The 27,640-nt window shown below is 43.6% G+C and overlaps 1 protein-coding gene across 1 annotated transcript; it reads left to right on the top strand.

Moving 5' to 3' along the window:
* Positions 1-23,750, top strand: xkr5b (XK related 5b). The gene is made up of 13 exons (XM_026294014.1): positions 1-109; positions 1,667-1,756; positions 1,837-1,942; positions 5,393-5,559; positions 17,135-17,268; positions 17,410-17,488; positions 17,691-17,860; positions 18,142-18,253; positions 18,734-18,901; positions 18,991-19,181; positions 19,390-19,473; positions 22,548-22,731; positions 23,110-23,750. Exons 1-13 carry the CDS (start codon positions 1-3, stop codon positions 23,748-23,750), a joined length of 2,235 nt encoding a protein of 744 aa, XP_026149799.1.
* Positions 23,751-27,640: the final 3,890 nt, after the last annotated feature.

Below are 27,640 nucleotides of genomic sequence, written 5' to 3'. Positions count from 1 at the left end.
ATGAGATACTACACGGCGACTCCGAGCCACGGAGGCTCATGCATGCTGTGTTGCCAGGTTTGCGTCTTCGTCTTCACCGCATTTCTCATCGTTGCAGAGAGAACGGCGCGTGAGTCCTACCTGGGACACACACATACACACACACACAAACACACACAATACACACGCACACACACGTACATCTTCTGCACACACATTCCCATTAACTCGAGAGCTGTGCCACTAACGCTGTGTTGATAGTATGAAATTGGATGCTATACCGTGCGTATTATTGGTGTGATTTTACTGGCTTGTACTGGCACTTTCGTGCGTTTTGGCCACAGGGTACAGATAAACGGGTTGGCGGAGATATGTGTCCCATGTTCAGGACCAGATAGACATTTTTGGGTTCAAAATGCTACCGTAATTGTAATTTGTTTTCACTTGTGTCTCTTCTCATGAATAATAGTCAGATAAGCATCTGCAGTCAGCACTAGTGCACCTCTTTAACTATTTTTATCCTCTGTAAAAGTGCAGACTCATGCAAGAGTTTTTTTTTGTATTTGAAAAAGCTGCATCATTTTAATTCCTGTGTAATCTTCCCTGAATAAAAAGCAAAGCAGAGCCGTGTTGTCATATTTTACCGCTCTTTTTTTTTTTGAGGTGCATGATTGTGAGAGGGGATGGACATACCCCATGATGAGGCCTAGTCTGCCTAGACAGTCCCGCTCTGTAGCAGCTGAAACGGTTCAGATTACATGACAGGACGAATGGAAGGAGGGAGGAACATCTGCAGCGCCTCAGAGGGTGGGACGAGTAGAGTCTGAATGAAGAGATGAAGTATCAGCTGCTTTCTTGTCAATAAGCCCTAAATGGGCTTACATACAGGACAGATGTCATCTGAAAAAATAGACATTCTGTCAGCCATCATCTTCAAGTACTACAACAGTTGGAATACACTAGGTTATAATATCAAGAGATGCTACATTATTGTAATGGTATTGTGTTGTATTCATTACACCAATTTGTTTAATACTAACAGTGATTTGTTGGTGTGTAGGCAAGGTTTGGACAGAATAAGGTTATTTTGGGACTTAGCAGAGAAATAGTATTTACTGTGAGAAATAGTATTTACTGTATGTCTTTCACTAATGTAAAAGTAAAAATGCTGGAATTTGGAAACATTCCATTATGAGTGCAAGTCCTGTATTCAAACCTTTATTTAGTTAAATTATGTAAATCACAAGTGAAATTACTCAGTAGCTGTTACAGTATAATAACAATACTGTATTATGTATGTATTATCTTACTTGATTAGTAACGCTTATTAAATGCAGATAGTTTTAGGTGGATCTCAAAACTGCTTTCTACAGTGAACTATTGGTTAGTTCAACGCATTTTAACTGCAAAATAACGCAAAATAACTACCGACTACGTAGAAGTAAAAAGTCAGAAATGTAGTGGAGTAGAAGTATAATGTAACATTTAACAGAAATGTTCACGTGAAGAACACCCATCTTAACATTGTACATACGGTCAGGATTTCACTACAGGATTTTGTGTTTGTGTTTTTATAATTCAGTGGTTATTACAAACCTTATCAGACAGCTAATGTTACAGCTCACTCATAAATGTATTTATCTGTTTACAGCTTGTTTATACATGTGAGTGTATTCTTTTTCCCTAGTGATCTACTGCTTTGTGTACTATTTGTGGGTGGGTCACAACTATTGCTATGCCCATCTTGCTGGCTTAACTGCGCTGTTCCTGCTTCCAGGTGAGAAAATAACAATCAGATAGAGAGGATAGATACAGTAGAATGACTGATATTAATTTATCTCATTTTGTATTTTTTAGGTTGGGGTCCACAGTGGCTCAGTTATCTGTGGTACCTGTCAGATGGACGCATCCGCAGGAAGTCTCTCACCTGGACACACATACTGCACCTGGGGATCTTTAAAAGGTAGGCTTACTTTGTGTAAGTCTGTGATTATGTGTGTGTCATGCAGATATGGAAAGAATGATAAGGGGGAGGTCAGAATTGCTTTAATTGGTCAGTGATATATAATGGTAATTTCAATACTAAGTTGGAATGGGCGTAGCACAGTAAATTTTCTTTCTGTGTGGAATTGGCATGTTCTCCCTGTGTCTGTGTGAGTTCTCTGGGTTCTCTGGCTTCCTCCCACAGTCCAAAGACATATGTTTGACTGGTGACTCTGTAATAATAACATATAACAATAAATAAATAATAATTACAACAATAACTATACATATACAGTATATAATCACTTATAACAATAATATATTGATATGACAATAAAATGCAACCACAGGGGGGGGGGCACAATCCAGTGTCTTCATATGCCGGTCCCAAGTCTGGGTATGTGCAGAGGGCTGTGTCAGGAAGGACATCCGACGTAAAATTTCAGCCAAATCAAACATACGAATCACAAATGTGACTTCTATACCGGATCCGTCGCGGCCCGGGTTAACAATGACCGCCACTGGTGCTGTTGACCTACAGGGTGCCAGTGGAAATTGGACTACTGTTGGTCGAAGAAAGAGAGGAGGAAGGCGTGTTCGTAGGCAAAGAGAGAAGAGGAAGGGCAGGAGTGTTGGAGTAGGGAGTAGGGAGACGTTTCAACCTGAAAGAGACCAGTGACTGAAAAGTAGTGGTTGGGGAGAGTGTAACCAGACAGCACAGGATGGTGGTGTGTAGGATGACTCTGGTGGTGAGGAAGATGAAGAGGACAAGGGCAGAGCAGAGGACCAAGTGGTGGAAGTTGAAAAAGGAAGAGTGTTGTGTGGCTTTCAGGGAGGAGCTGAAAAAGGCTCTGGGAGGTCAGGAGGTTGTTCCAGATGACTGGACAGCTACAGCTAAAGTGATCAGGGAGACAGGTAGGAGGGTACTTGGTGTGTCATCTGGAAAGAGGAAAGCAGATAAGGAGACTTGGTGGTGGAATGAGGAAGTTCAGGAGTGTGTTAAGAGGATAAGGTTAGCTAAGAAGAAGTGGGACACAGAGGACACGAGAACAGACAAGAGTACAGGGAGATGCAGCGTAAAGTGAAGGTAGAGGTGGCAAAGGACAAACAAAGGGCGTATGAGGATTTGTATGATAGGTTGGACACTAAGGAGGGAGAGGTGGATTTGTACAGGTTGGCAGGGCAGAGAGACAGAGATGGGAAGGATGTGCAGCAGTGAAAGTGACTTATATGGCCAAGTATGGTGACCCATACTTGGAATTTGTGCTCTGCATTTTAACCCAATTCCAAAGTGCACACAAACAGCAGTGAACAAACACACACCCGGAGCAGCAGTGGGCAGCCAGCGCTGCAGCGCCCGGGGAGCAGTTGGTGGTCCAGTGCCTTGCTCAAGGGTCTCACCCGAAGCAGTGGGCAGCCAGCGCTGCGGCGCCCACGAAGCAGTTGGGGGTGCTTTGGTCAAGGGTCTCACCTCAGTCATGGTATTGAAGGTAGACCTGAGATTCAAACCTGCAATTTTCAGGTTACAAGTATGACTCCCTCTCCATTTGGCCACGACTGTCCCAGGTTAGGGTGATTAAGGACAGGGATGGAAATGTGTTGACAGCTGCCACAACTGTGACGGAAAGATGGAAGGAATACTTTAAAGAGTTGATGAATGAGGAAAATGTTAGAGAGCACAGAGTAGAAGAGAAGAGGTGACTGTTGTGCAGCAGGAAGTAGCAAAGATCAGTAAGGATGAAGTGAGGAAGGCGTTGAAGAGGATGAAGAGTGGAAAGGCAGTTGGTCCTGACGACATACCTGTGGAGGTATAGAAATGTTTAGGAGAGGTGGTAGTAGAGTTTTTGACAAGATCTTGGAGCGTGAGAGGATGCCTGAGGAATGGAGGAGAAGTGTACTGGTGCCTGTCTTTAAGAACAAGGGAGATGTGCAGAGTTGTGGAAACTACAGAGGAATAAAGCTGATGAGTCACACAATGAAGTTATGGGAAAGAGTAGTGGAAGCTAGGCTGAGGTTAGAAGTGAGCATTTGTGAGCAGCAGTATGGTTTCATGCCAAGAAAGAGTACCACAGATGCAATTTTTGCTTTGATGCTGATGGAGAAGTACAGACAAGACCAGAAGGAGCTGTGTTGTGTCTTTGTAAATTCTGAAAAGCGTATGGCAGGGGGCAGAGAGAGGAGCTGTGGTTTTGTGTGAGGAAGTCTGGAGTGGCAGAGAAGTATGTTCGAGTGGTGCAGGACATGTATGAGAGCTGTAAGACAGTGATGAGGTGTGCTGTAGGGGTGACAGAGGAGTTCAAGGTGGAGGTGGGACTGCACCAAGGATCGGCTTTGAGCCCCTTCTTGTTTGCTGTTGTGGACAGGATGACAGATGAGGTTAGACCGCAATCTCAGTGGCCCATGATGTTTGCAGTTGACATTGTCATCTGTAGTGAGAGCAGGGAGCAGGTGGAGGAAAATCTAGAGAGGTGGAGGTTTGCTTTGGAAAGGAGAGGAATGAAGGTTAGCTGCAGTAAAACAGAGTACATGTGTGTAAATGATAGGGACTCAAGTAGAATGGTGAGGTTACAGGGAGTAGAGGTGAAGAAGGTGGAGGATTTTAAGTACCTAGGGTCAATAGTCAAGAGCAACGGAGAGTGTGGAAAAGAAGTGAAGAGACGTATGCAAGCAGGTTGGAACGGGTGGAGGAAAGTGTCAGGTGTAATGTGTGACAAAAGAGTCAGCAATAATGAAAGAAAAGGTGTACAAGACAGTGGTGAGACCAGCAATGTTGTATGGTTTAGAGACAGTGGCACTGAGAAAAAGACAGGAGGCAGAGCTGGAGGCAGCAGAGCTGAAGATGTTGAGGTTCTCTCTGGGACTGACGAGGAGTGATAGGATCAGGAATGAGTACATCAGAGGGACAGCTCATGTTAGATGTTTTGGAGAAAAACCCAGGGAAGCCAGATTGAGATGGTTTGGACATACAGAGGAGGGACAGTGAATAGTAAAAGGATGCTGAGGTTAGAGCTGCCAGGAAGGAGGCCTAGACGAAGACCAAAGAGGAGGTTCTTGGATGTAGTGAAGGATGACATGATGATAGTTGGTGTGGGTGAGGAGGAAACAGAGGATAGGGTTAAATGGAGGCAGATTATTCGCTGTGGCGACCCCTTAAGGGAGCAGCCAAAAGGAAAAGAAGAAGATTAATATAACAATAACTACAGCTTGTAGGTGTGTCAGCCCTGTGATAGACTGGTGATCTGAGTCAGCTGGGATTGGCACCCCTGCCCTCTCAATAGAATAAGTGGTATAGAAGATGGATGGATGAATGGCTGACTGGGACAATTACAAAACAAATCAGACAAACTACGAACTACTACTGTTAATGGTTGACGGTATATAATCTATGTGTCTCTCCCTCTTTATTCATCTCTGTCACTGGCCTTCACAGGCTGTGGGAGTGTATGCGTCTGCCAGATGAGGATGTGTATGGGGAGATCATGCAGCAGGCTGACGTATCTGCCTTAAGGCTCTTTGAGGCGTTGGTGGTCACCCTCCCCGAGACGCTCCTGCAGACCTATGTGCTCATCTGTACTGATATAGGAATTAAATCCCCAGGTAAAGGGAGAGACTCAGTATGAGTTTTAGAACATACATATGTTAAGGCACATGGCACATGTAATTTGGCATGTGGCAGTGAAAGTATATATATAGTATGTGTTTAACAATAATCGGCAGTTAATGAGCTAACAATTTTCAAACAAATAAGTTTCCAAACTTTTTCTTGTAAAGGAAACTCAGATTTGATTTAAATTTCAGGTAGAGCAATACTGCAGACTTCACATTTGTGCTCACAAGTGGGATGTTTGCGCTCACGAACTGTTAAAATGTGTGTGTCAATGTTTTTCAACCTGTGTTTTTGTGCCCCCTAGTTTTGATATAGTACAATGCCATATAATTCAATTCAATTCAATTCAATTTTATTTGTATAGCGCCAAATCACAATACAAATCATCTCAAGGCACTTTACAAAAACTAAAACTAAAAACCCAACAATTCCCTTATGAGCAAGCACTTGGCGACAGTGGAGAGGAAAAACTCCCTTTAACGGAAGAAAAAACCTCCAGCAGAACCGGACTCAGTTTGGGCGGCCATCTGCCTCGACCGGTTGGGGTGAGTGGATAGAGCAGAGAGAAAAGAACAGCAACAATAAACAACAAATACACACTGCAGGTTGGTGGGACCAGTAACTGCACATCAGCGATATACAGCTCCAGGACCAGGGACACCTGGAGAAGGTACAGAGAGAACAGAGAGAGAGGGAGAGAGCACAAACTAGGGGAGAGAGAGAGCACAAGGTTAGTGACATTCAATGGTGGAATATACATGAGGTGGGAGGAGAGGAAGAGAGGGGAGGGGAAGGGAAGGGGGGGGTTAGGGTAGTGGAGCTCAGTGCACCGATGGTCCTCGGGCAGCCTAGGCCTATAGCAGCATAACTAAGGGATGGTTCAGGGTTGCCTGAAGCCAGCCCTAACTATATGCTTTGTCAAAGAGGAAGGTTTTAAGTCTAGCCTTAATTAACTTATAACTTATTAACTTATACAGAGAGTGTCTGCCTCCTGAACCCAGGCTGGGAGCTGGTTCCACAGGAGAGGAGCTTGATAACTAAAGGCTTTGCCTCCCAGTCTGATTTTGGAAACTCTGGGAACCACAAGTAGACCTGCACTCTGAGAGCAAAGTGGTCTATTGGGATAATATGATACTATGAGATCTTTAAGGTATGAAGGAGCTTGATTATGAAGGGATTTGTATGTGAGAAGAAGGATTTTAAATTCTATTCTATATTTCACAGGGAGCCAATGAAGAGAAGCCAATATAGGAGAAATATGATCTCTCTTGCTAGTTCCTGTCAGGACTCTGGCTGCGGCATTCTGGATTAATTGGAGGATTTTTATGGAAATATTGGGACATCCAGATAGTTATGAGTTACAGTAATCTAGCCTTGAGGTAACAAATGCATGGACTAGTTTTTCTGCATCATTTTGAGACAGGATGTTCCTAATTTGGGCAATGTTGCGCAGGTGAAAGAATGCAGTTCTAGAGATTTGTTTTATGTGTGAGTTAAAGGACATGTCCTGGTCAAAAATAACTCCAAGGTTTTTTACAGTAGTGCTAGAGGCCAGGGTTATGCCATCTAGAGTAGCTATAATTTTAGAAAAGTTATTTATATTTATTTATTTATTTATTTATTATTATACTTATTTATATAAGTTGCTTTTGCCAAAAGCAGCCTTGTTGAACTGAAAAAAACATAAATTGCTATAGTCTAAATTAGCCTATGAAGAACGTAGACCAAGCAACAACAAGCAGGCCTGCGTTACAAAATTCATTCATCTGTGTAAACTCCACCAGTAATGTTAAACTGCACCAAGATCAGGTGGGGGGAGTGGCATGCCCCCGTTTCTTGGGTTACCTGAATGCCAACACTCACTCCAAACTTTGTTTAAGTTGAATACTTTATTACCTGAACTTTGAGGTCTGCACTATTCCACTACTTTCTTTTGGGCAGCATTTTCACTTGTGTTACATTAGGAGTTGTACTTTAGCATGAAGATAAATGTTTTTACTTTTTTGGCAGTACAATATTCCTAACTTTATTTAAATAGCACTTTTCTAAACAGTGAAAGTGCTTTACAGTGTGAGAAACAATGCAAAAGAAAAGGCCCTATAAGTCAAACAAATAAAAGCACACACTAAGCATTACAGTAGGCTACCTAGAACAATATATAAAACCCCAAAATAAAATCAGCCAAAGGCCAAAAGCTGATTTTATCATTTATCAAAACAGGACTGGACCACACTAGTTATCTGATCTCTAAAACTCAACTTAAAATCAAATAAAACACCAAAATTTCTAGCTTGCAAGTCCCCTGAGCTCCAAGTTCAACTGATGACTAAAACCAGGAGATCCAAAAGGAATAAACTCTGTTTTGGAATCTGTAAACATGAGGTACTTGCTTGCCTTCCAGTTTTTAATTTGATTAAAACATTTGTGGAGATAATTCACACTATTGGAGTTAGATGGTTTAATTGGCAGATCCATATCTCAGCTCCACTGTCGAGGAGTTACAGTTACTCAGAGAGATTGAGAATCTTCTATTTAGGATGTATGACCTAGTAGTTTGAGAGGTGTGCCTCTTATACCAACCCAAGAATTAAGGTGCTCTAAGAGGATGGCATTGTCCATTGTATCAAAGGGAGTTAGAATTCATAAAAGACAAAAGCTGGGAAGTGATGGCTTTCTCTAAAATTTTGGATAAGAAGCATAATTTGGAGATTGGTCTAAAATTATCTAAAATCAAATGATGAAAATTAGGCTTTTTCAAAAGGGGCTGAATGATGGCATGCTTAAAAGAGTCTGCAAAGTGGCCAGAGGAGAGGAGAAGGTTATGTGTAAAATGTGTAAAATTGTGGGGCTGACAGAGAGAAAGACCTCCTTCAGGAGTTTGGGTGGAATTGTATCCAGTGAACATTGGGATCTGACGCCTTGTACCTTCTGAACAAAGTGGGAGATGAACTGTTCTGCCAGCTCCACATTAGGCTTGGGGGGAGAAGATGGTGGACCATGAATGACCATAAATCACTTTAAAAAGGATTCAAGAATTATGCTTGCAGTTTGAAATCAATTAGTAATAATTTTGAGCAGTCTTAACAGCCTGTTGATAAGAAAGCATGTGTCCTCTAAGTGCAATAAGTGCAGCTTCAGTTTTATTGGCCTTCCAGAGCTGCTCTGCTCTCCTGCACAATTGAAGGTACTGTGGATTTTCAACGCAGAGTAATTGTAGGGAGAGAACCATAGCTTTATGGTCACACACTGGGATATCACATGTATTAACCAAAGTAGGGGCAAGACCAGTAGAGAGAACTAAATCTAATGTGTGGCCTTTTTCATGTGTTGGCATATTAACAAATTGAGAGATTTTAAAAGAGTTTAACTAACCCTGGGCCCAGGGGTGGACCGAAAACTGTATTTGGGCTGTATTTCCAGATATATTACCAATGATCGTTGAACAAATTTGAATAAAGTCTGACAAACTATATATCGTTTGAAAGCAGAAAGTCTCACAATTGAAATGGTATAAAGCAATTTAGGATTGAATTATCACAGCGACTACGGTTTCTTAATGTTTAACAAGAGTACAAATGCTGGAAAAACGCCACTTCTTATCTTTGCTGGTGTGTATAAATCCACACATGTACTGAAACAGCAAGTGTTCAATATCATTTTTTGCATTAGACTCCAGGGAACATAGTGCATCCATGTTTTTAGTCCAAAAGACGTAAAAGTAAAATTGAGTAAATCCATAAAACCATCGTCCTTCTCATGAAACGTTTTAATCCGGTTCATTTTACGGTTGATTTTGCCATTTATTCACTACAGCTACACATAGCATGTCATGATCCGCAGTCGGGACTTCCGGTTGTTTTTACTTTGGAGGATCATGACGGGAACTGGGGTTTGTGTCTTCGTTTTCTCTTCAGTTCCTCTGATTAGTGATTGCCTTCACCTGCGCCTCATTTGTCCCGCAGGGGTTCTTATACACCTGGTGGTGCCATAGGCAGTTGCCAGGTTGTCTGTTGTTCAACCTCCCCGCCACTCACGGCACGTAACTTTTCAGCACACGTCGGAGGATACGTTGTGCTTCCCAGTCGTCGGAGGATCGACTGTGATTTTCATTTCGCCGCCATTCACCTCACAGAGACGAAAGGAGACCAGGGAAGTACCCTTTGTTGCGCCCTTGTGTTCTCCTATTACTTTTACACAGGCTGGTAGTTAGTTTCCACTGAGCAGGGGCTCAGTGCCTTTTCGTCCTGACTGGAGTTGCGCTTATGTGACATGTGTAGTGAACCATGGAGATCCCGTTCGCAGCAATAATTGTGAAGCAAGGCTTTTGATCTGCATGTAACTGGATGTTGTTCACTCATGTCTGACCTACCTCTACATGGACACCTACTGGTCATTGTATGTAAACTGTCTGTGTGAAATAAAGCCCTTTCCCTTTCAGTCCTTTGGTTTCATTTGTGGATGAAGTCTCCTCCGTAACACAATCGTGACAGAACAACCTGGCCAGCAGACGGACCAGACTTCATCTGCTAGCACCAGACACCAAGGGACTACTTACCTAAGTATTCACCATGCCTTCTCGACGGAACCGAGGAACCAAATCCAAGGCTCTTCCCCTGCCTCAGCCATGCTCCCCCCCTGCACCTGCGGTGAGGTGTTTAAGGATGGGGGGGTTATTCACTCGGTCTCAGCCCAGCTTCCCATTTTCGTCAGATCCCTCGCAGCAAACCTCGGATCGAATTCACCCCCTTACTTGGTTCTGCAATCAGGCCAAGAAACACGACCCATGGTACTCCAGGGGGTCTTTTTTGGACGACCCCCTAGACAGCGAGGACGAGCCTGATGATGACCTCTCGACACCTGTTCCCGTTTGTGGGCTTGGGGGTCCGCTCCGTGTCGACCCAATTAGCGGCCCCTCCCCTGGGAATCGGCCGGTTCGACGTTACTCCCCAGGGTCATTTTTGGATGACCCGTTGGACAGCGATTACTCCTGCGAGGACCCCTGGGATGAGCCTGCCACTGGTCCTGGGTACCCTCCAGCGTCTGTTTTGACCTCCTGGGAGGCGGGTTGGGGAACTCGCTATGAAGCTGTGGACGAAGTGCCCCTCGAGGAGGACGACAGGGTTGGGAGTCTCCATCGAGACGCTTTCCGTGGAACCCGCCTAGCAATCAAGCGTGGGGGTCTGCCTCGTAGGAGTAGGTCCCAGCGACGGCACCCAGCCCCACAGCGTCCAGCGCCAAGAGGTCCTTCGCCACCGCGGCCACCGGAACCTCCGGTACCGTCGCTAGTCCCGCAGTCCCCGGCGTCGCAACCCTCGGCTCTTGGGCGGGCCGCCTCACCACCTGGGGTCCCGAGGAAGAAGCGAGATCGACGTCGGGCTAAAGCCCCCAAGCCAGTCCTGCCCCTAGACCCTCAGCAAACGGAGCGTCCTCTTCCGAACATTCAGCCTGTGGCTCCGTCTCACGTCCCCACAGCCCAGCAACCGACGCTCTCGAGAGGGACTGGCAGGCACAGCTGTTCCGGACTTTTTCTGGGGCAGTACAGGATCCGGACAACTACACCCAAGCCATCTCCGCCTGTGAGCGCCTCCTACAGACCGCGTGTTTATCTCCTCCTGATGACTGCAGTGACATTCTTCTCTCGACCTTGTCTACCGCTATAGATCTGGTCCGGATGAGCCAAGAACTGTCCCTGCCGATGAACCATGTTTTTCCCCAGTTTTTGGTTCAACTATCGCAGCCGTCACCGGAGGTTCCCGAGCCGCCGCAGCGGCAGCCGTCACCGGTGGTTCCCGAGCCGTCGCAGCAGCAGCCGCCTTCGCCTCCAGTGCCGCAGCCGCCGCTGCCAGTACCAGTGCTTCCTCTTCAGCCAGAGCAGGAGCCAGAGCCAGCGTCTCCTCTGCAGTCAGAGTCGGAGCCAGTACCAGTGCTTCCTCTTCAGCCAGAGCAGGAGCCAGAGCCAGTGTCCCCTCTGCAGTCAGAGTCGGAACCAGTACCAGTGTCTCCTCGGCAGCAAGAGTTGTAGCCAAGACCTCCACAGCAGCCAGAGTCGGAGCCAGTACCAGTGCCTCCTCTTCAGCCAGAGCAGGAGCCGGAGCCAGTGTCTCCTCTGCGGTAAGAGTTGGAGCCAGGGCCTCCACGGCAGCCAGAGTCGGAGCCAGTACCAGGGTCTCCTCTGCAGTCAGAGTCGGAGCCAGTACCAGTGTCTCCTCTACAGCCAGAGTCGGAGCCAGAACCTTCTCTACAGCCAGAGTCGGAGCCAAGGTCCCCACGGCAGCCGGAGCCGGTAGCGGTGCCTCCGCAGCAGCCAGAGCCGGAGCCGGGGTCTCCGCAGCAACCAGAGTCTGGGCCAGTGCCACCTCAGCAGCCGGTGTCAGAGCCAGTACCAGGGTCTCCACAGCAGCCAGAGTTGGAGCCAGAGTCTCCACAGCTGCCAGGGTCGGAGCCGGGTTCTCCACAGCTGCCGGGTTCGGAGCTAGAGCTTCTGCAGCAGCCAGAGCCGGAGCCGGGGACTCTGCAGCAGTCGGAGCCGGGGTCTCCGCAGTTGCCGGGGTCGGAGCCAGAGCTTCCTCAGCAGCCCGAGCCGGAGCCAGAGTCTCTTAAACAGGCAGAGCCGGTGCCAGAGCCTTTTCGGCAGCCAGAGACGGAGCTAGAGTCTCTTCTGCAGCCTGTGCCTCTTCAGCAACCAGAGCCGAAGCCAAGGGCTCCCGTGCCTGAGCCGTCCGAACCACCTGGGTGTCCTGTGTGTCCTGAGCCTTCACCACAGCCACCTGTGCGCTGTGTCCTGCCGCCGCCGCCTCTTGAGTATCCAGAGGGTCCTGAGCCGCAGCAGCCACTGTCTCCGCAGCTTCGACCAGTACGGATCCACGCCAGCCAGAGAGGCCGCCTGCCAGAGCGGTTCCGGACTCACGTCAGCCGGAGAGGCCGCCCGCCAGAGCGGTTCCGGGTCCAGACCAGCCGGAGAGGTCGTCCGCCAGAGTGGTTCCGGACTCATGTCAGCCGGAGAGGCCGCCCGCCAGAGCGGTTCCGGGTCCAGACCAGCCGGAGAGGCCACCCGCCAGAGCGGTTCCAGGTCCAGACCAGCCGGAGAGGTCGTCCGCCAGAGCGGTCCTGGACCCACGCCAGCCAGAGAGGCCGTCCGCCGGAGCTGTCCCGGACTCACGCCCGTCGGAGAGGCCGTCCGCCAGCGTGGTCCCGGATCCACGCCAGCCGGAGCTGTCCCGGACTCACGCCCGTCGGAGAGGCCGTCCGCCAGCGTGGTCCCGGATCCACGCCAGCCGGAGAGGTCGTCCGCCAGAGCTGTCCCGGACTCACGCCCGTCGGAGAGGCCGTCCGCCAGCGTGGTCCCGGACCCACGCCAGCCGGAGAGGCCGTCCGCCAGAGCTGTCCCGGACTCACGCCCGTTGGAGAGGCCGTCTGCCAGCGTGGTCCCGGACCCACGCCACCGAAGTGGCCACCCGCCATTGCACTTTCAACTTGGGACTTTTTGTTTTGCCCGCCCTCCCACCCTCTGGCGCCCTCCTCCTGAGGCCACCCACCGCCCGCCCTGTTCGTGGGTTTTTGAGGGGTTGTGTTTTTTTTTGTTGTAGGCCGTCAGGAGCCAGCCTTTTTAGGGGGGGGTACTGTCATGATCCGCAGTCGGGACTTCCGGTTGTTTTTACTTTGGAGGATCATGACGGGAACTGGGGTTTGTGTCTTCGTTTTCTCTTCAGTTCCTCTGATTAGTGATTGCCTTCACCTGCGCCTCATTTGTCCCGCAGGGGTTCTTATACACCTGGTGGTGCCATAGGCAGTTGCCAGGTTGTCTGTTGTTCATCCTCCCCGCCACTCACGGCACGTAACTTTTCAGCACACGTCGGAGGATACGTTGTGCTTCCCAGTCGTCGGAGGATCGACTGTGATTTTCATTTCGCCGCCATTCACCTCACAGAGACGAAAGGAGACCAGGGAAGTACCCTTTGTTGCGCCCTTGTGTTCTCCTATTACTTTTACACAGGCTGGTAGTTAGTTTCCACTGAGCAGGGGCTCAGTGCCTTTTCGTCCTGACTGGAGTTGCGCTTATGTGACATGTGTAGTGAACAACGGAGATCCCGTTCGCAACAATAATTGTGAAGCAAGGCTTTTGATCTGCATGTTGTTCACTCATGTCTGACCTACCTCTACATGGACACCTACTGGTCATTGTATGTAAACTGTCTGTGTGAAATAAAGCCCTTTCCCTTTCAGTCCTTTGGTTTCATTTGTGGATGAAGTCTCCTCCGTAACACAATCGTGACATAGCAAGCTTCTGTGAAGCACATGAGCCCTCAATCAAACTTGTTCGTTACGTTTTACAGTGTAAGTAAGTACGAAGACCAATGGGAGACATGACTCAGAGCAGAACCCACCCAGAGGGAGAGAGGGAGAGAACAACTTCTAATAACAGTAAAATCAGCCAGTTGCATTGTTTGTCAATGATGACTGACATATGTTGTAGCCAATGAAAAGCCTTTTCCAACGATGTGTCATGCTATATTGCAGGCGAAAGGGAGAGGGGATTTAAATGGTCCACATGGCTACAGTACGTTTCCTTGACAACGCTGGGCACGCACCGGGGGCGCAGCTACGGGGGGAAGGGGAGTCATATTTCATATTTTAAAGCGTGAAATAATAAACTGGAAAGCTTATCCTTTAAATGACAACCAAGTTCATCAATATAACCTTTAAAATGTAAAGACAACAGCTAGTTTAATTTGGGTATGCATTGTTCGGCCATGTGCAAAAAAAGGGGCGGGGTAAATTAAAAGATCTAAAAATACACCCACCCCCACAAGTTTTTTGTGCCAGAACTGAAACAGAAAAAAATGAGAACTGAAAAAAACAAAACTAAAACATGGAAACAGAGGAAGAAGCAGGGTGAGAGGTCACGGAGGGGGTGTGTGATGTAAATTAGTCATGTGTGCTTGTTTGTACCACGTGCTGAATGTTAGCCACCAGCATGCGACTACCTAACCTGTTTGAATGAAGGCCATCTTCAAGAAAAAAGAGGAACAGTTCTAAAATAAATTAAAATTGTCAATGAAGTTACCATTATGGAACCTGTTGTTTGAGTGGAGCCAGGTGTATTCTGCTGAATCAGCCAATGCCACGGGACAGAGTGGGAAGGGGACCTGAATAATGACAATTTCAAAGAACCGAGGAGGGACTGCAAGGCAGTTAAAAAAAAAAAAGAGAGAATTGAAAAAAAACAAAACTGAAAAATAGAAAACTGAAAAACATTAAATTGAAACTGAAAAAATACTTATAATACTTATTTACTTTCAGTGTCCTCATTTCTGTAGTTCTTTTTGTCTCAAATCTCATTCCATATCATATCAATATTATCTTCAAGGAACTAAGGAAGGACTGGAAGGCAACAGTCAGGCTTGTGAAACTGGCTGTAACCAGTAAAACAGGCTACAGCAGAAAGAAATCAACATATGTCACAGACAAATGTTGCAGATAATCACTGTCACCTCCATCCAGGAGATGCAACTGAAGAATGCACACTTACCTACTGCTTCCTTTGGCCGCTATTATGGTTTTTCAGTTACCATTTTGTCAGAAATGCAAGTAACACCCACCCCCACAAGTTTTTTGTGCCAGAACTGAAACTGAAAAAAATGAGAAGTGAAAAAAACAAAACTGAAAAATAGAAAATTGGAACTGAAAAATAAATAAATAAACTCAGACTTGAAACTGAAAAAATACTTACCTTATTTACTTTGTGTCCTCATTTCTGTAGTTCCTTTTGTCTCAAATCTCATTTCATACCATATCAATAACTTCAATTGAGTCAAGAGTGCCATCAAACACTAGTGACTACTTCACAAAAATACTGTAAATATACACATATGAGTCACTTAAGCCAGAACAGTAAAAACGAAGTGCGACTTATAGTCTGGAAAATAGGGTAAACATTTTAGGTGGTCAGAAGCATGACTCTCAATATTGATAATGCGGCTTTGTGTCTGCTTAATGTATGCAACTTTAAAAATGTCCAATTTCTCTACCATTTATTTGCACTGTGCATTTACAGTGGGTACAGAAAGTAGTCAGACCCCTTTAAATTTTTCACTCTTTGTGTCATTACAGCCATTAGCCAAAATCAAAAAAGTTCATTTTATTTCTCATTAATGAAAAAAAAAAGAAAAACTGAAATATCACATGGTCATAAGTATTCAGACCCTGTGCTCAGTATTGAGTAGAAGCACCCTTTTGAGCTAGTACAGCCATGAGTCTTCTTGGGAATGATGCAACAAGTTTTTCACACCTGGATTTGGGGATCCTCTGCCATTCTTCCTTGCAGATCCTCTCCAGTTCTGTCAGGTTGGATGGTGAACGTTGGTGGACAGCCATTTTCAGGTCTCTCCAGAGATGCTCAATTGGGTTTAGGTCAGGGCTCTGGCCGGGCCAGTCAAGAACGGTCACAGAGTTGTTCCGAAGCCACTCCTTTGTTATTTTAGCTGTGTGCTTAGGGTCATTGTCCTGTTGAAAGTTGAACCTTTGGCCCAGTCTGAGGTCCTGAGCACTCTGGAAGAGGTTTTCTTCCCAGATATCTCTGTACTTGGCTGCATTCATCTTTCCTTCAATTGCAACCAGTCGTCCTGTCCCTGCAGCTGAAAAACACCCCCACAACATGATGCTCCCACCACCATGTTTCACTGTAGGGATTGTATTGGGCAGGTGATGAGCAGTGCCTGGTTTTCTCCACACATACCGCTTACAGAGGGCTGCAGTGATAGTTGACTTTGTGGAACTTTCTCCCATCTCCCTACTGCATCTCTGGAGCTCAGCCACAGTGATCTTTGGGTTCTTCTTTACCTCTCTCACCAAGGCTCTCCTCCCACGATTGCTCAGTTTGGCTGGACGGCCAGTTCTAGGAAGAGTTCTGGTCGTCCCAAACTTTTTCCATTTGAGAATTATGGAGGCCACTGTGCTCTTAGGAACCTTGAGTGCTGCAGAAATTCTTTTGTAACCTTGGCCAGATCTGTGCCTTGCCACAATTCTGTCTCTGAGCTCCTTGGGCAGTTCCTTCAACCTCATGATTCTCATTTGCTCTGACATGCACTGTGAGCTGTAAGGTCTTATATAGACAGGTGTGTGCCTTTCCTAATCAAGTCCAATCAGTTTAATTAAACACAGCTGGACTCCAATGAAGGAGCAGAACCATCTCAAGGAGGATCAGAAGAAATGGACAGCATGTGAGTTAAATATGAGTGTCACTGCAAAGGGTCTGAATACTTATGACCATGTGATATTTCAGTTTTTCTTTTTTAATAAATTTGCAAAAATTTCTACATTTCTGTTTTTTTCTGTCAAGATGGGGTGCTGAGTGTACATTAATGAGAAATAAAATGAATTTTTTTGATTTTGGCAAATGGCTGCAATGACACAAAGAGTGAAAAATTTAAAGGGGTCTGAATACTTTCCGTACCCACTGTATTTGCAGCAGCCTAGTATGTGATGTCCAGTAACATAGCATTACAGTTTATCATAATATTCACGTCTTTTTCTCTCTTCCTCCTTCCTCTTGTCTCTCAACTCCAGCCTCGGTGTGTTTTGCAGTGTGTCTTTTGTCTCTTGCCTGGTCCTTGGTCCTCTATGCCAGAGCTTGTTCACTCATCAGACCAGGACACCTACAAATGACCCCTGCTGCCATTCTCTGCCGACTGCTATGGAGGGTGGGCAGATTAAGCAACCCTCCAACACCTATTATGTCCAGTTTACACCCGCCGTATAACAAGCAGTTTATTTAGGCCAGTTTGGATATATGTGTGTTTTTGCCATTGTATGTGTCACAACTAGATGTTTTTTGTCTGCAGGTCAGTATGTTGGGATCTCGATTTGCTGTTCTTATGCTCTTTACACGTATCTTCAAACAGTGGATACTGGGAGTCATTGGTAAATCCTATTTGTTGAATCTCTCTGTTTTTTGCTAGAACATATGAGAAGTTTGGTTTCTCAGCTGAATACATTTAATTGTTTTTGGGTGAAGACACTGTCAGGCCCATAGTAAACAATATTCATCTGCTCTAGTGTGTTTATGCCCACATTGCAGCTTAATATTTAGTTAGATGTTTGTCTGTGTCTGTGTGTGTGCCAGGTGTTCATTGGTTGGGTGCAACTTTCTGGATGGTGTCTCAGCAGACTGATATCATACGATCAACAAGTCGATGGAGACTCTTCAATGTCATCCTGGGAGCCATTCACATCTTCCTCTTTCTCAATGTGAAGTGCGGTCAATCGAGATACCGCATGGCTGGGTTCTACCTGGTATGGTTTGTCATCCCTTCATTCTTGTCAGAGATAGTCCATCCTTTTGATATAAAATATATTAAGTTTAAGGGAAATTTCAGTTTCACTAAAAACTTAAAAGTTAAGTATAAGAACAAAACAAAACAAAAAAACACTGAAAACATAAGTTTGGGATTCTGTAGTGCACTTGCACTTATTCAGAGTGCACTACAGAATCCCAAATTTATGTTGAACTGAGAAGTTATATAAACATTAAGTTTGAGGTAATCATTTTACTTTGTTACTCTTGTCTTCCTCAGGTCATGTTCATAGAGAACACTTTTCTTCTTCTGGCTTCCTCCTGGTTATTTGCCATGGTGTCCTGGGATACTGTTGGCATCCCAGCTGCAGTGTTCTGCAGCTTCCTTATTGGTTAGACACAGCCACACTGTATAAAAACTATACATACATAAACCTACACATACAAACACATTTGGTCTTTGTTCATTGTAAGGGGTTAGGTGAAAGATCCAGCCCAGTCTTCACAGGTGCTCAAAGTGTGTTTTATTTACAGTGAATAAGTGAACCAATGTGCTATACTTCTGTCTCTTGCCCCAGCCTATATGAATTCCTCCACAGTGTACCTATTAAAATAGACAGACATGCAGTTAACCAAATACATCCCAGTTGTGTCATTCACCCACTCACTCTACACATTCTCACATAACACCCACCATCCCTGCCTACACACCCATCTCACAGACAGTCCCACCTCCACATTAATGGCTTTCCACACCCATATGTTTATGTGGCTGCAGTGACATTTTCTTATCTTTCTAGATTCATACACTATTCATGTACAACAGACCTTTACCCAAAGTCCTTCTCCTGTTCTGCTCTCTTTCTCTCCAGGAGTGATAGCATTGGTACTGTACTATCGTTTCCTTCACCCTAAGTCCTTTGAGATTTTCCAGAGTATTCGTCACAGAGGAATAGGTGGAGCCTGCACGGAGCGTGGATCTACACTCTCACTGGAGGAGAAAGTCACACCCACTTTCCATCGTCATGCAACACTGTCTGGTCTGTTCTTTTTAAAGATCTACCTATCTTCCTGTCTCCATAATTTATCTATCTGTTCTTATAATAAATAAGGTTGTTAATCTCATCAGGGGGTGGGACCCTCATGGACCTCCCTATCCAGTGGGAGGGCTGGAAACACCACCACTGGTTGCTGATTCGCTTGGCTCTGAAGACTGGGAATGTAGCAAAGATCTGGTCTGCATATGGTGAGGGGGGATTGGCCGGACTGATGGGTCTGTCTGAAGAGGTTCACTCTCCCGATGAATATCATGTTCCTCGGGTGGGTTATGTTCCTTTTGAACGCTGGTTAGAAAATTATTGCTTTAGTCATGAGAATTCTTTTAGTTGCATGTTATTAAGTATGAATTTCATTACTATTATATTCTTGTAAGAGAATAAATGTGTGCTTCTTAATGCTTTCTTGTCTGGCATGCAACCTCAGTGCAAGCCCTAAGTGGGTTCCTTATTCTTGTGCTGCGATTTTTCAGATTTCACCTGTTCAACCCCAGCTTCCTCCGCTCTCACAACCAGCTCCTCAACCAGTTCAACCACAGGTGACCCAGGCACCACAGGCAAGATCTTTGATTAATTTAGCACTGTAACTGATCATTTACTCTAAGATCACAGTAATTTGTACATTTTATATTGGGACTTTGGTAAGCTTTTTGCCATTTGTACACGAATACATTGCTTTTGACTTGAAAGACTCAGTATGTGAAGTAAAGCAAAAACTTTCAGCTTTAATTCAAAGTGTTTGACAAAAGTGTGGCATTAGCTGTTTACACCCAATCCCATTTTTGGTGGCACAAAATGATGGGACAGTTCCATGGCTAGGTATGACCACCTGTGCCCTCAGCAGTCCCGGACAAATCACACAGATAAAAGGTCTCAGGATGGTTCTGAGTGTAACATTTGCATGTAGTAGCTGTTTACTGAAACACTCAACATAAGAGCCAAAGAGGTGTCTATGCAAGTGAAAAAGAGGCATCATTAGGATGTAAACAAAATAAACCCATCAGTTGGCTAAAACAACAGTGTGGAACAATATTAAAAAGAAGAGTTAACTGTGAATCCCAACACCACCAAAGGCCACACAAGGCAACTAAAGTGGATGACCACAGAATTCTGTCTACATCTAGCCAAGTCAAGAACACTCTTGAGGTGGTAGACGTGTGGCAGTGGAGCTGTGCCTGGGTTTAATTGGCAATTTTTATACAACTACAATATAATCAGGTTGGATAAAAGTTGCAGGATGAATTTAGAAGTGTATAAGGTTATACTTTCAGCTCAGATTCAGCCAAATCCTGTAAAACCTACAGGAGGCCGCTTTATATTCCAAATGTATAACTAAAAAAGTTACCAAAACACATAATGGAATGTGCCAAGAAATGGATGAACCTACATATGGAAACTCCCTATTTAATTTGCGCGTCATGTGGCCCCATAGAGGGGGTTATCAGGCTATGCCTTCATAAATCTTCAAGGCCCCATGACAAGATCTTGCCTCAACCCTTCCCCATCCTAAACCTATTTGCACATACCGTATTTTCCAGAAAGAAGTCGCACTTTTTTTTTACTCCTCTGGCTTGTCCTGTGACTTATACAGCAAAGTGACTTATATGTGCATATTTACAGTAGTTTTGTTGAATAGTCACTAGATGGCACTCTTGACTCAATTGAAGATAATATTATGCCTTCAAAAAAGTAAAAATGCTTATGTTCATGCTAAACTATAACTCCTAGTATAACACAAGTGAAAATGCCGCCCAAAAGAACGAGCTATACTGCAGATTTCACACACACACCAACATTAGCGCAGTTTAATGTTACTTAAGAGTAACCCAGAAAAACCCAGAAAATATGGTAATTTCCTGTTGCTTTCCACCCTCTCTTCACTCACCTACTAATACTATTTTATACATTTCTTCAAAATACACAAGCCACACAGAGCCTTAGTATAGCTGGGTGTGAGAGTGTAGGCAAGTCTACAGGGTCAATAGGGCACCCTATAGGGCACCCTCTTAATAATGGTGTTTCATTGAGTTGGGCCCACAACACCAAGAAAGCTCAACAGTGTATTCCAGTGTCCCAGAACCACCCACACACCCAAACCAGCCCAGTAGGCCATGAGCCTACCTTAGAGCAACTAAAGAAAAGGAACTGCTGATGTGCAGTTACTGGCCCTACCAACCTGCAGTGTCCTTGTTGTTTATTGTTGCTGTTCTTTTCTCTCTCCTCTATCCACTCACCCCAACCGGTCGAGGCAGATGGCCGCCCAAACTGAGCCCGGTTCTGCTGGAGGTTTTTTCTTCCGTTAAAGGGAGTTTTTCCTCTCAACTGTCGCCAAGTGCTTGCTCATAAGGGATTTGTTGGGTTTTTAGTTTTTGTAAAGTGCCTTGAGATGATTTGTATTGTGATTTGGCGCTATACAAATAAATTGAATTGAATTGAATTGAATTTTATTGAATTGAATTGAATTGAATTGAATTGAATTGAATTGAATTGAAAGAGAAACTAACCTCATATGCTTAAACTGGCACTATTTAAATAACACTAACTATTGCTTGGACAGCCCGCTCAGCAGCAGAAAAACTGACCTGTTAGCAGTAACCTAAAGTAGTATTGGTCCACAGATCTGCCTCATGCAATATTAGCAGGACTATGCTACCAGCAAGCTAACCAGTATTCCACAGACCTGGCTGACGCAGCGTGCAAATAAATAATAATAAAGCCTGCTGGCTAACAGCCTAACAGACCTCAGGCCTGTATTATGCACAAAACATTGCTAGTCCAGAACCAAACATTTGCTTGAACTAAGATTATTACCAAACATCAAACATCGGTAGAACTAAGATTGCTGCCAAACACCAAACACTGGTAGAACTAAGTTTGCTGCTTGATGGAGAAAGCCCTCTCAACAGCTCAGAAAGAAGATACACCAACCACCAGACCTTACCTATCCTTGCCCCACTGACACACTTTCCATCTCTTTCAGAGCCATTCACTGGAGCTTGACGCACTACCATATTTCTCACTGCCTGCTTTAGGTTCTGCCGATTTATACCCAGTTAACTACACAGAGAAAAGACTGACTTTTCAACAAACCCTCTACAACCAACCCACTGGTTGGACCTTAACTTTCCAACCACACTGGTCTGCCTCCATAGCTAGTTCTTTATATCTAAGGTTTTTCCTCTCAAATGGCACACACCCATCATACAGGAAAAGCAACCCAAGAATTTCTCAAGGCAAAGAAATCTTTATTTTTCACTGGCTAAGTCCCTGATCTCCACCCGATTGCTTTTCACTTACACTTTCACTTACAAAACTAAAGGCAAAAAGATCCACAAACAAGCAACAACTGAAGGCAGCTGCTATAAACACCAGCAAAGCATCTCAAAGGAGCAAACTCAGTATTTGTTAATGTCTATGGGTTCCAGACAAAGGATTTTATTAAAATACGCTCCTGTTCTGTGTAAAAGGGATGTAATGATATAAAGAGAGACTCAGTATGGATAAGCATGTGGTGCAACCCATGTGGTCAAGTCTCAGCCACTACATTTACTAGTAAAAAGCCATATTTGTGCAGGTTACTTTCAGTTAGTCTATCTGCAGTCTGAGGCTCAGCTGTATGTCTTGTCCCCAGGTGAAAGCGGTGGTCCAGCCACCAAATCCAATTCCCACCAATGCAGTGGCCAGACCAGTGAGAAAAACCCCTCCTACAACAATACAAGATATGAGAAGGTTTCCAGAAATTATCCCAGTGCAGGAGGTCATTCCTGAAGAGACCACCGAAGAAGTATCCAGTGCTCAGCCATCAGAGGAGAAAGGTTGGATGCATGATAGACATTGAACAGTTTGAGAGGTGTAAACACTCAACAACATACAGTACACTGAGTAACCACAGGAAGATAAAATGATTAATACAGCACTGGATCACTGCCCCAAAGACTCAACAGAAATCCCCTAGGTTCATGCAGCTGCGAAACGTTGATTGTTGGTTTCTCATTCTCTATTGCTAAGATCCTAACTCACAAGTTGTTATTAACTTAAAAGCTAAAATATTTTACATCTTGAATTTTTGTTTTTGAAAGTTATAAATCCCTTGTAGTCATTGTAGACATTCCCCATGGTTTTCTCTTTAGTACATGTGCATATTGTTGTAAACACACTTTACCTTCTAATTCACTGTGATTTCATTCTTAAAGGTGAGGAGGAGTTTCAGAGTGCTGCTTACGGATCACCCACACCTTCATCTCCACGACAGCCAGGAAGCCTCCAGCACATTGATAGTAATGCTGCAACCCTGACCGAGGCCTCATCTTCTGCCGGTTCTCTGGACATCAAGACTCCCGGCTGGTCACCTGAGCGACGCTCCCCTTTCCTGCTCAGTTCCCCAGAGAAAAAAATAGGGATTACCGGAGAATCTAGCACTACACTGTACTTCAGCGCAGATGCACAGTCTCCCTCAAGTGGAAGTTATCTTGGCTGGGGATCTGAGCTGTCACCCATCTCCAGCTATCGAAGTCCCTACCGGATCAGAGAGGCTCGCTTTGTCACATCCACCCCGCGATTAGAGCCCCGAGCTGAGAGTCCAGCCCCAGCCCCGGTGGTTGTGATTCCTGCCACCCCAGGTACAACGCCAGGCACCACTCCAGATGCTACCCCTGGTGCTTCAACCCCTGCTGCTTCTACACCTGTGGCATCAACATTTGCTGCTTCAGCTCCTGGTGTATCGACTCCTGGTGGTACTACACCAGCTACTCCAATTGTTCCACTCACTCCAGTCATCTCTCACGCTCGCAAGCAGACGGTCCAGTTTGTGGACAGTAGAGAGAGGGCAGTGTAAGATGATAGGGTTGAAGGGGAAAGGAAATCTGTGGTGGGGAATTCTGTCTTTTTCAGTTTAGCAGTGGAAGATACACATGACTTCCTGCTTTACTTAATTTGGGCAATGATTGCTTCAGAGTTTCAGTTCAATTCATTTTAATCATATACAGTAAAAATATTGTAATTTTTAAAATTACAGAAGATGAAGATGCATGGATGACACTGTAGGTTGGTTTAGGTCTTACAAACTGACACCTCTAACTTTGCCAGTCATTCCAGCTAACACATTAAGCAGTATTTGTAGATGCTCAAAAAAATGACCCATTCAAAATTTGGGCAAAAAGTAAAACTTTAGCATTTTTTCAGTTTAATATAACAAGTTGCTGAAAAATATTTACTGTAAACATTAGATTAGTATTTACAACATAGTCTGAGTAAATCTCATTAAAAGAAAACATAACATTTCAAAGGTGCTAATGATTGTGGCTTCACTTTCACTAATTTCAGTAAATCCTATTAATAACTAACCACAGAAGCTCTACAGTACCGAGGTCTCATTTTCACAGCACTGTCTGCTGAGGTTCCCTCTGGTGAAATAATTAAAATTAGGATGATTATGGGGTAGCACGGTGGCTTAGTGGTTAGCAATGTTGCCTCACAGCAAGAAGGCCCAGCAGAGGCCTTTCTGTGTGGAGTTTGCATGTTGTCGTCTTGTGTGGGTTTTCTCCAGGTACTCTGGATTCCTCTCACAGTCCAAAAAAGATATGTCAGGTTGATTGGTGATTCTAAATTGCCCATAGGAGTGAGTGTGAGTGTGTGTAGTTGTTCATCTATATGTGACTCTGTGATGGACTGGTTACCTGTCCAGGGTGTACCCCTGCCTTTCACCTGAAGAGAGCTGGGTTAGACTCCAGCAGATCTCCATGACCCTAAAAGAGGAATAAGTGGATATAAATGGATGATTAGGAATTATAGCTTAAGCATTAACATTCATCTGAATGAAGTTGAAGTTACTAAAATGCTGGTTTGCTCTCACTGAGAAAGACATTTCTTAATTGAGTAGGAAATTAAACCAGTTTATAATAACCAAAAATGCTGTCTGCACAACTGCTGTGCAGTACCTCTTTTTTAAATTAGTTAATTAAAGCATTGGTATGTTATGACATTTAAAGTGAATGTATACTTAATGCAAACTCAAGCATAGTCAAGGTCACTGATGTCAGCTTTCAGTTCATTTCTCCGTTATTCATCAGTCAGTTACTCACTGTATTTATTATATTTTTAGATATATTACTGTATTACTGCATATATTACTGTATACTGTATATGTATGTATAAAGAAGCAGAATTCTTAATACAACTTATGCAATGGTAAAGTTTGTCAATTTATGCATCCATCTTTATCAGAATATCAGATGAGTGAGAGACAAGAATCAATAATTTGAAAAAAAATGAATTCAATAAATTACAGCACTGTATTCAAGATATATTTGAGATCAAAACACACTTAGCTTTTTAAAATATTTTTTATGACTTTAAGAAAAAGTTGCAGAAATACCTAAAACTTAACTTAACATTCAAAAACAACAGCATATTTGTAATGTTCTATATCCAAAAAATTACTGGACAAAAAGAAGCAAAGAACAGATGCAGTACAGCAAACCATTGAGTTTCTGCAGGTTATAAATTAATGAATGTGTGTTTTTGTCTTTAACAAAGAGGAAGTCATTTATAAAAATGCTTAACAGTCACATTTTGTTTCTTTTTGTATGATACAATATAATGCAGGATAATGAACTGAAGTAGCAGAATGTGTAATTTTAATGTGAATTACACTGGCAACAGTCCTGTATGTGCTGGGATGGAAGTTAAATTAGCTCACTACCTGTGGAGATTTTTCTGGAAATTATCCCAAGTTCTTGTGGACCCATTATTTTAAATTTTCTATTGTACTTTGCCATGTACTTATTTTACTTGCAAAATTAAGCTTTTAGTGTGTCTGCTGACTGAACTGTTAATATTTTGCATTTTAACTTTAATGAAAGGAAGTTTAAAGGCAAATCTAGAAACTGTATTTGTGCTGTGAAGAAATTTACCTGTGAAATACCATGTCATCAAATGTGGCTATGTACCTGTGTGGATGTTTTGCAATGGATGTGCACAGTTTATGGCTGTGAATATTCCAAGCATAAAGTTGTATTTGATCTTTAACTGTACCCCTGTAGTCTAGTTTTTTCTAATAATACAGATCTAACATTTCACTGTAAAAATGGCAGTCTCCAGTAGTTATTAGGTTAACATGACATACTGTGTAACACTAAAACTGTTGAGCCTTTATGGAATAAATTAGAGAAATCTTATTTTGACATAGACTTAAATAACTATAATTGTAAATAACTTTTTTCTCCTAATAATCTCATTAATTACAAATACAGTTTGTGCCATCCTTCATTCTATCTATTAGTTGGATCTACCTCAGTAGAACTGCATTTCCATGCAAAAAGTTCCTTTCCTTCTTAGTTGATTTTATTATATTTTATTTTGTCAGTGAAAATTAATTGCTGACTGTATGACAGAATAATCAGAGTGTTAGTTTATTAGTATAAAACTTTTTAATCATGTAGTGACTGCATGGAGGGAAACTAAATAAGAACATTTCATATAAGGGAAATCCTGGAAATAACGTGCTGCTCTGAGTTTCAAAATATGTAACTCCAGTATTATTTATTGTTATGAATATGTTAAAAATATTAATGATAGTCTTCCATGTGTATTTGTCTTGATTTTTTTCTATTTTCTATTAACTGCACTATTATTTTTTCTTTATTTCTTTGCTTTTAAGCAAAATATTGTCTACATCTGTAATTCACTGTTAAATGGGTGAGCTGCTCATATTTAAGGTGATAAAAAACCCGGGTACCGCTTTTAGAAAATATGGTAAATTGCAATGTACAGAAAAAAATCATGCTTTTGGCAGAAGTGCTTTATCAAACATTAGTTTAGTGCTGCAGCCAGCTGATAGATAAAGGAGTCACTGCATGTTACTCATTTCTACACGCAGCCAGAGAAATGTATCTACTGCCATAGAGAAAGAAAACACTAACTGTAACTACAAGTACGTATTCCAGTCGTTAACACACAATAGAATGTACTCAGTGTATGCAAGAGCAATAAGCCAGCCACCTACACACATGCTTTGAACTGCATTGATGCCTTGGCTTGATTATCAGGAATAAGTGTTTTAGTCAGCTTCAACAGCCACACTTGTTGTATGATATGTTTTGTGTATCTTATGTGTATAATACTGTTTGCTCGTCTTACTAATTTTGTATTTTTAAAATGTTCTTTTGTATTTGGTCACGTTTACTGAAAAGTGTGGACAACCACGGTGCAGTATTCCAGGCTGTTTTTGTGCTGTTTTTTCAGTGTAGTTGATTTGAGACAAGGTGTAACATGAGACTGTCACTGGACAACCTCCAGTTATTAGCACAAATCACTTCATCCTGAAAGGGATTTCTGTGGTTGGTGGTAGTGAGTCATCAGCTGTGCTGTTGATGTGACAAAATAAAGTCAAAGCCCATACTGTCCTGTTGTGTCTTACTGATCATGTTTGATTCATTTGGCATTGGTGAACACATTCTTCTGTAACTGTTGGTACTGATCTGTAATTCTTTATAATAAGATAAAACAATTAGGTCTGTTGAACGAAAACATAAAGCATTTGGAAAAAATACAAAAACAGTGAGTTAAATACAAAAATACATTTTAAACTATACTTCTAACAGATTTAGTGGAGACAGGGAGGGGTCAGCGCCCCGTCACACTGAAGTAGCGCTGACTTTCATTAGGTGTCTTTACACGTTTTTCCGTTTATATATGTTTTCTAACAAACCAAGACAGCCCTACAAC

Source organism: Mastacembelus armatus, chromosome 3, assembly GCF_900324485.2.
Source record: "Mastacembelus armatus chromosome 3, fMasArm1.2, whole genome shotgun sequence".
Lineage (NCBI taxonomy): Eukaryota > Metazoa > Chordata > Actinopteri > Synbranchiformes > Mastacembelidae > Mastacembelus > Mastacembelus armatus.
Note: the sequence above shows the minus strand (reverse complement) of the source record. Positions and strands in the feature narration are given on the sequence as shown.

Excerpts from the sequence above, each read along its gene's own strand:
- xkr5b (XM_026294014.1), top strand. The coding sequence starts at position 1 with ATGAGATACTACACGGCGACTCCGAGCCACGGAGGCTCATGCATGCTG. Across the intron at positions 110-1,666 it reads CGTTGCAGAGAGAACGGCGC|TGATCTACTGCTTTGTGTAC; the intron begins GTGAGTCCTACC and ends CTTTTTCCCTAG. Across the intron at positions 19,474-22,547 it reads AGGTGACCCAGGCACCACAG|GTGAAAGCGGTGGTCCAGCC; the intron begins GCAAGATCTTTG and ends TCTTGTCCCCAG.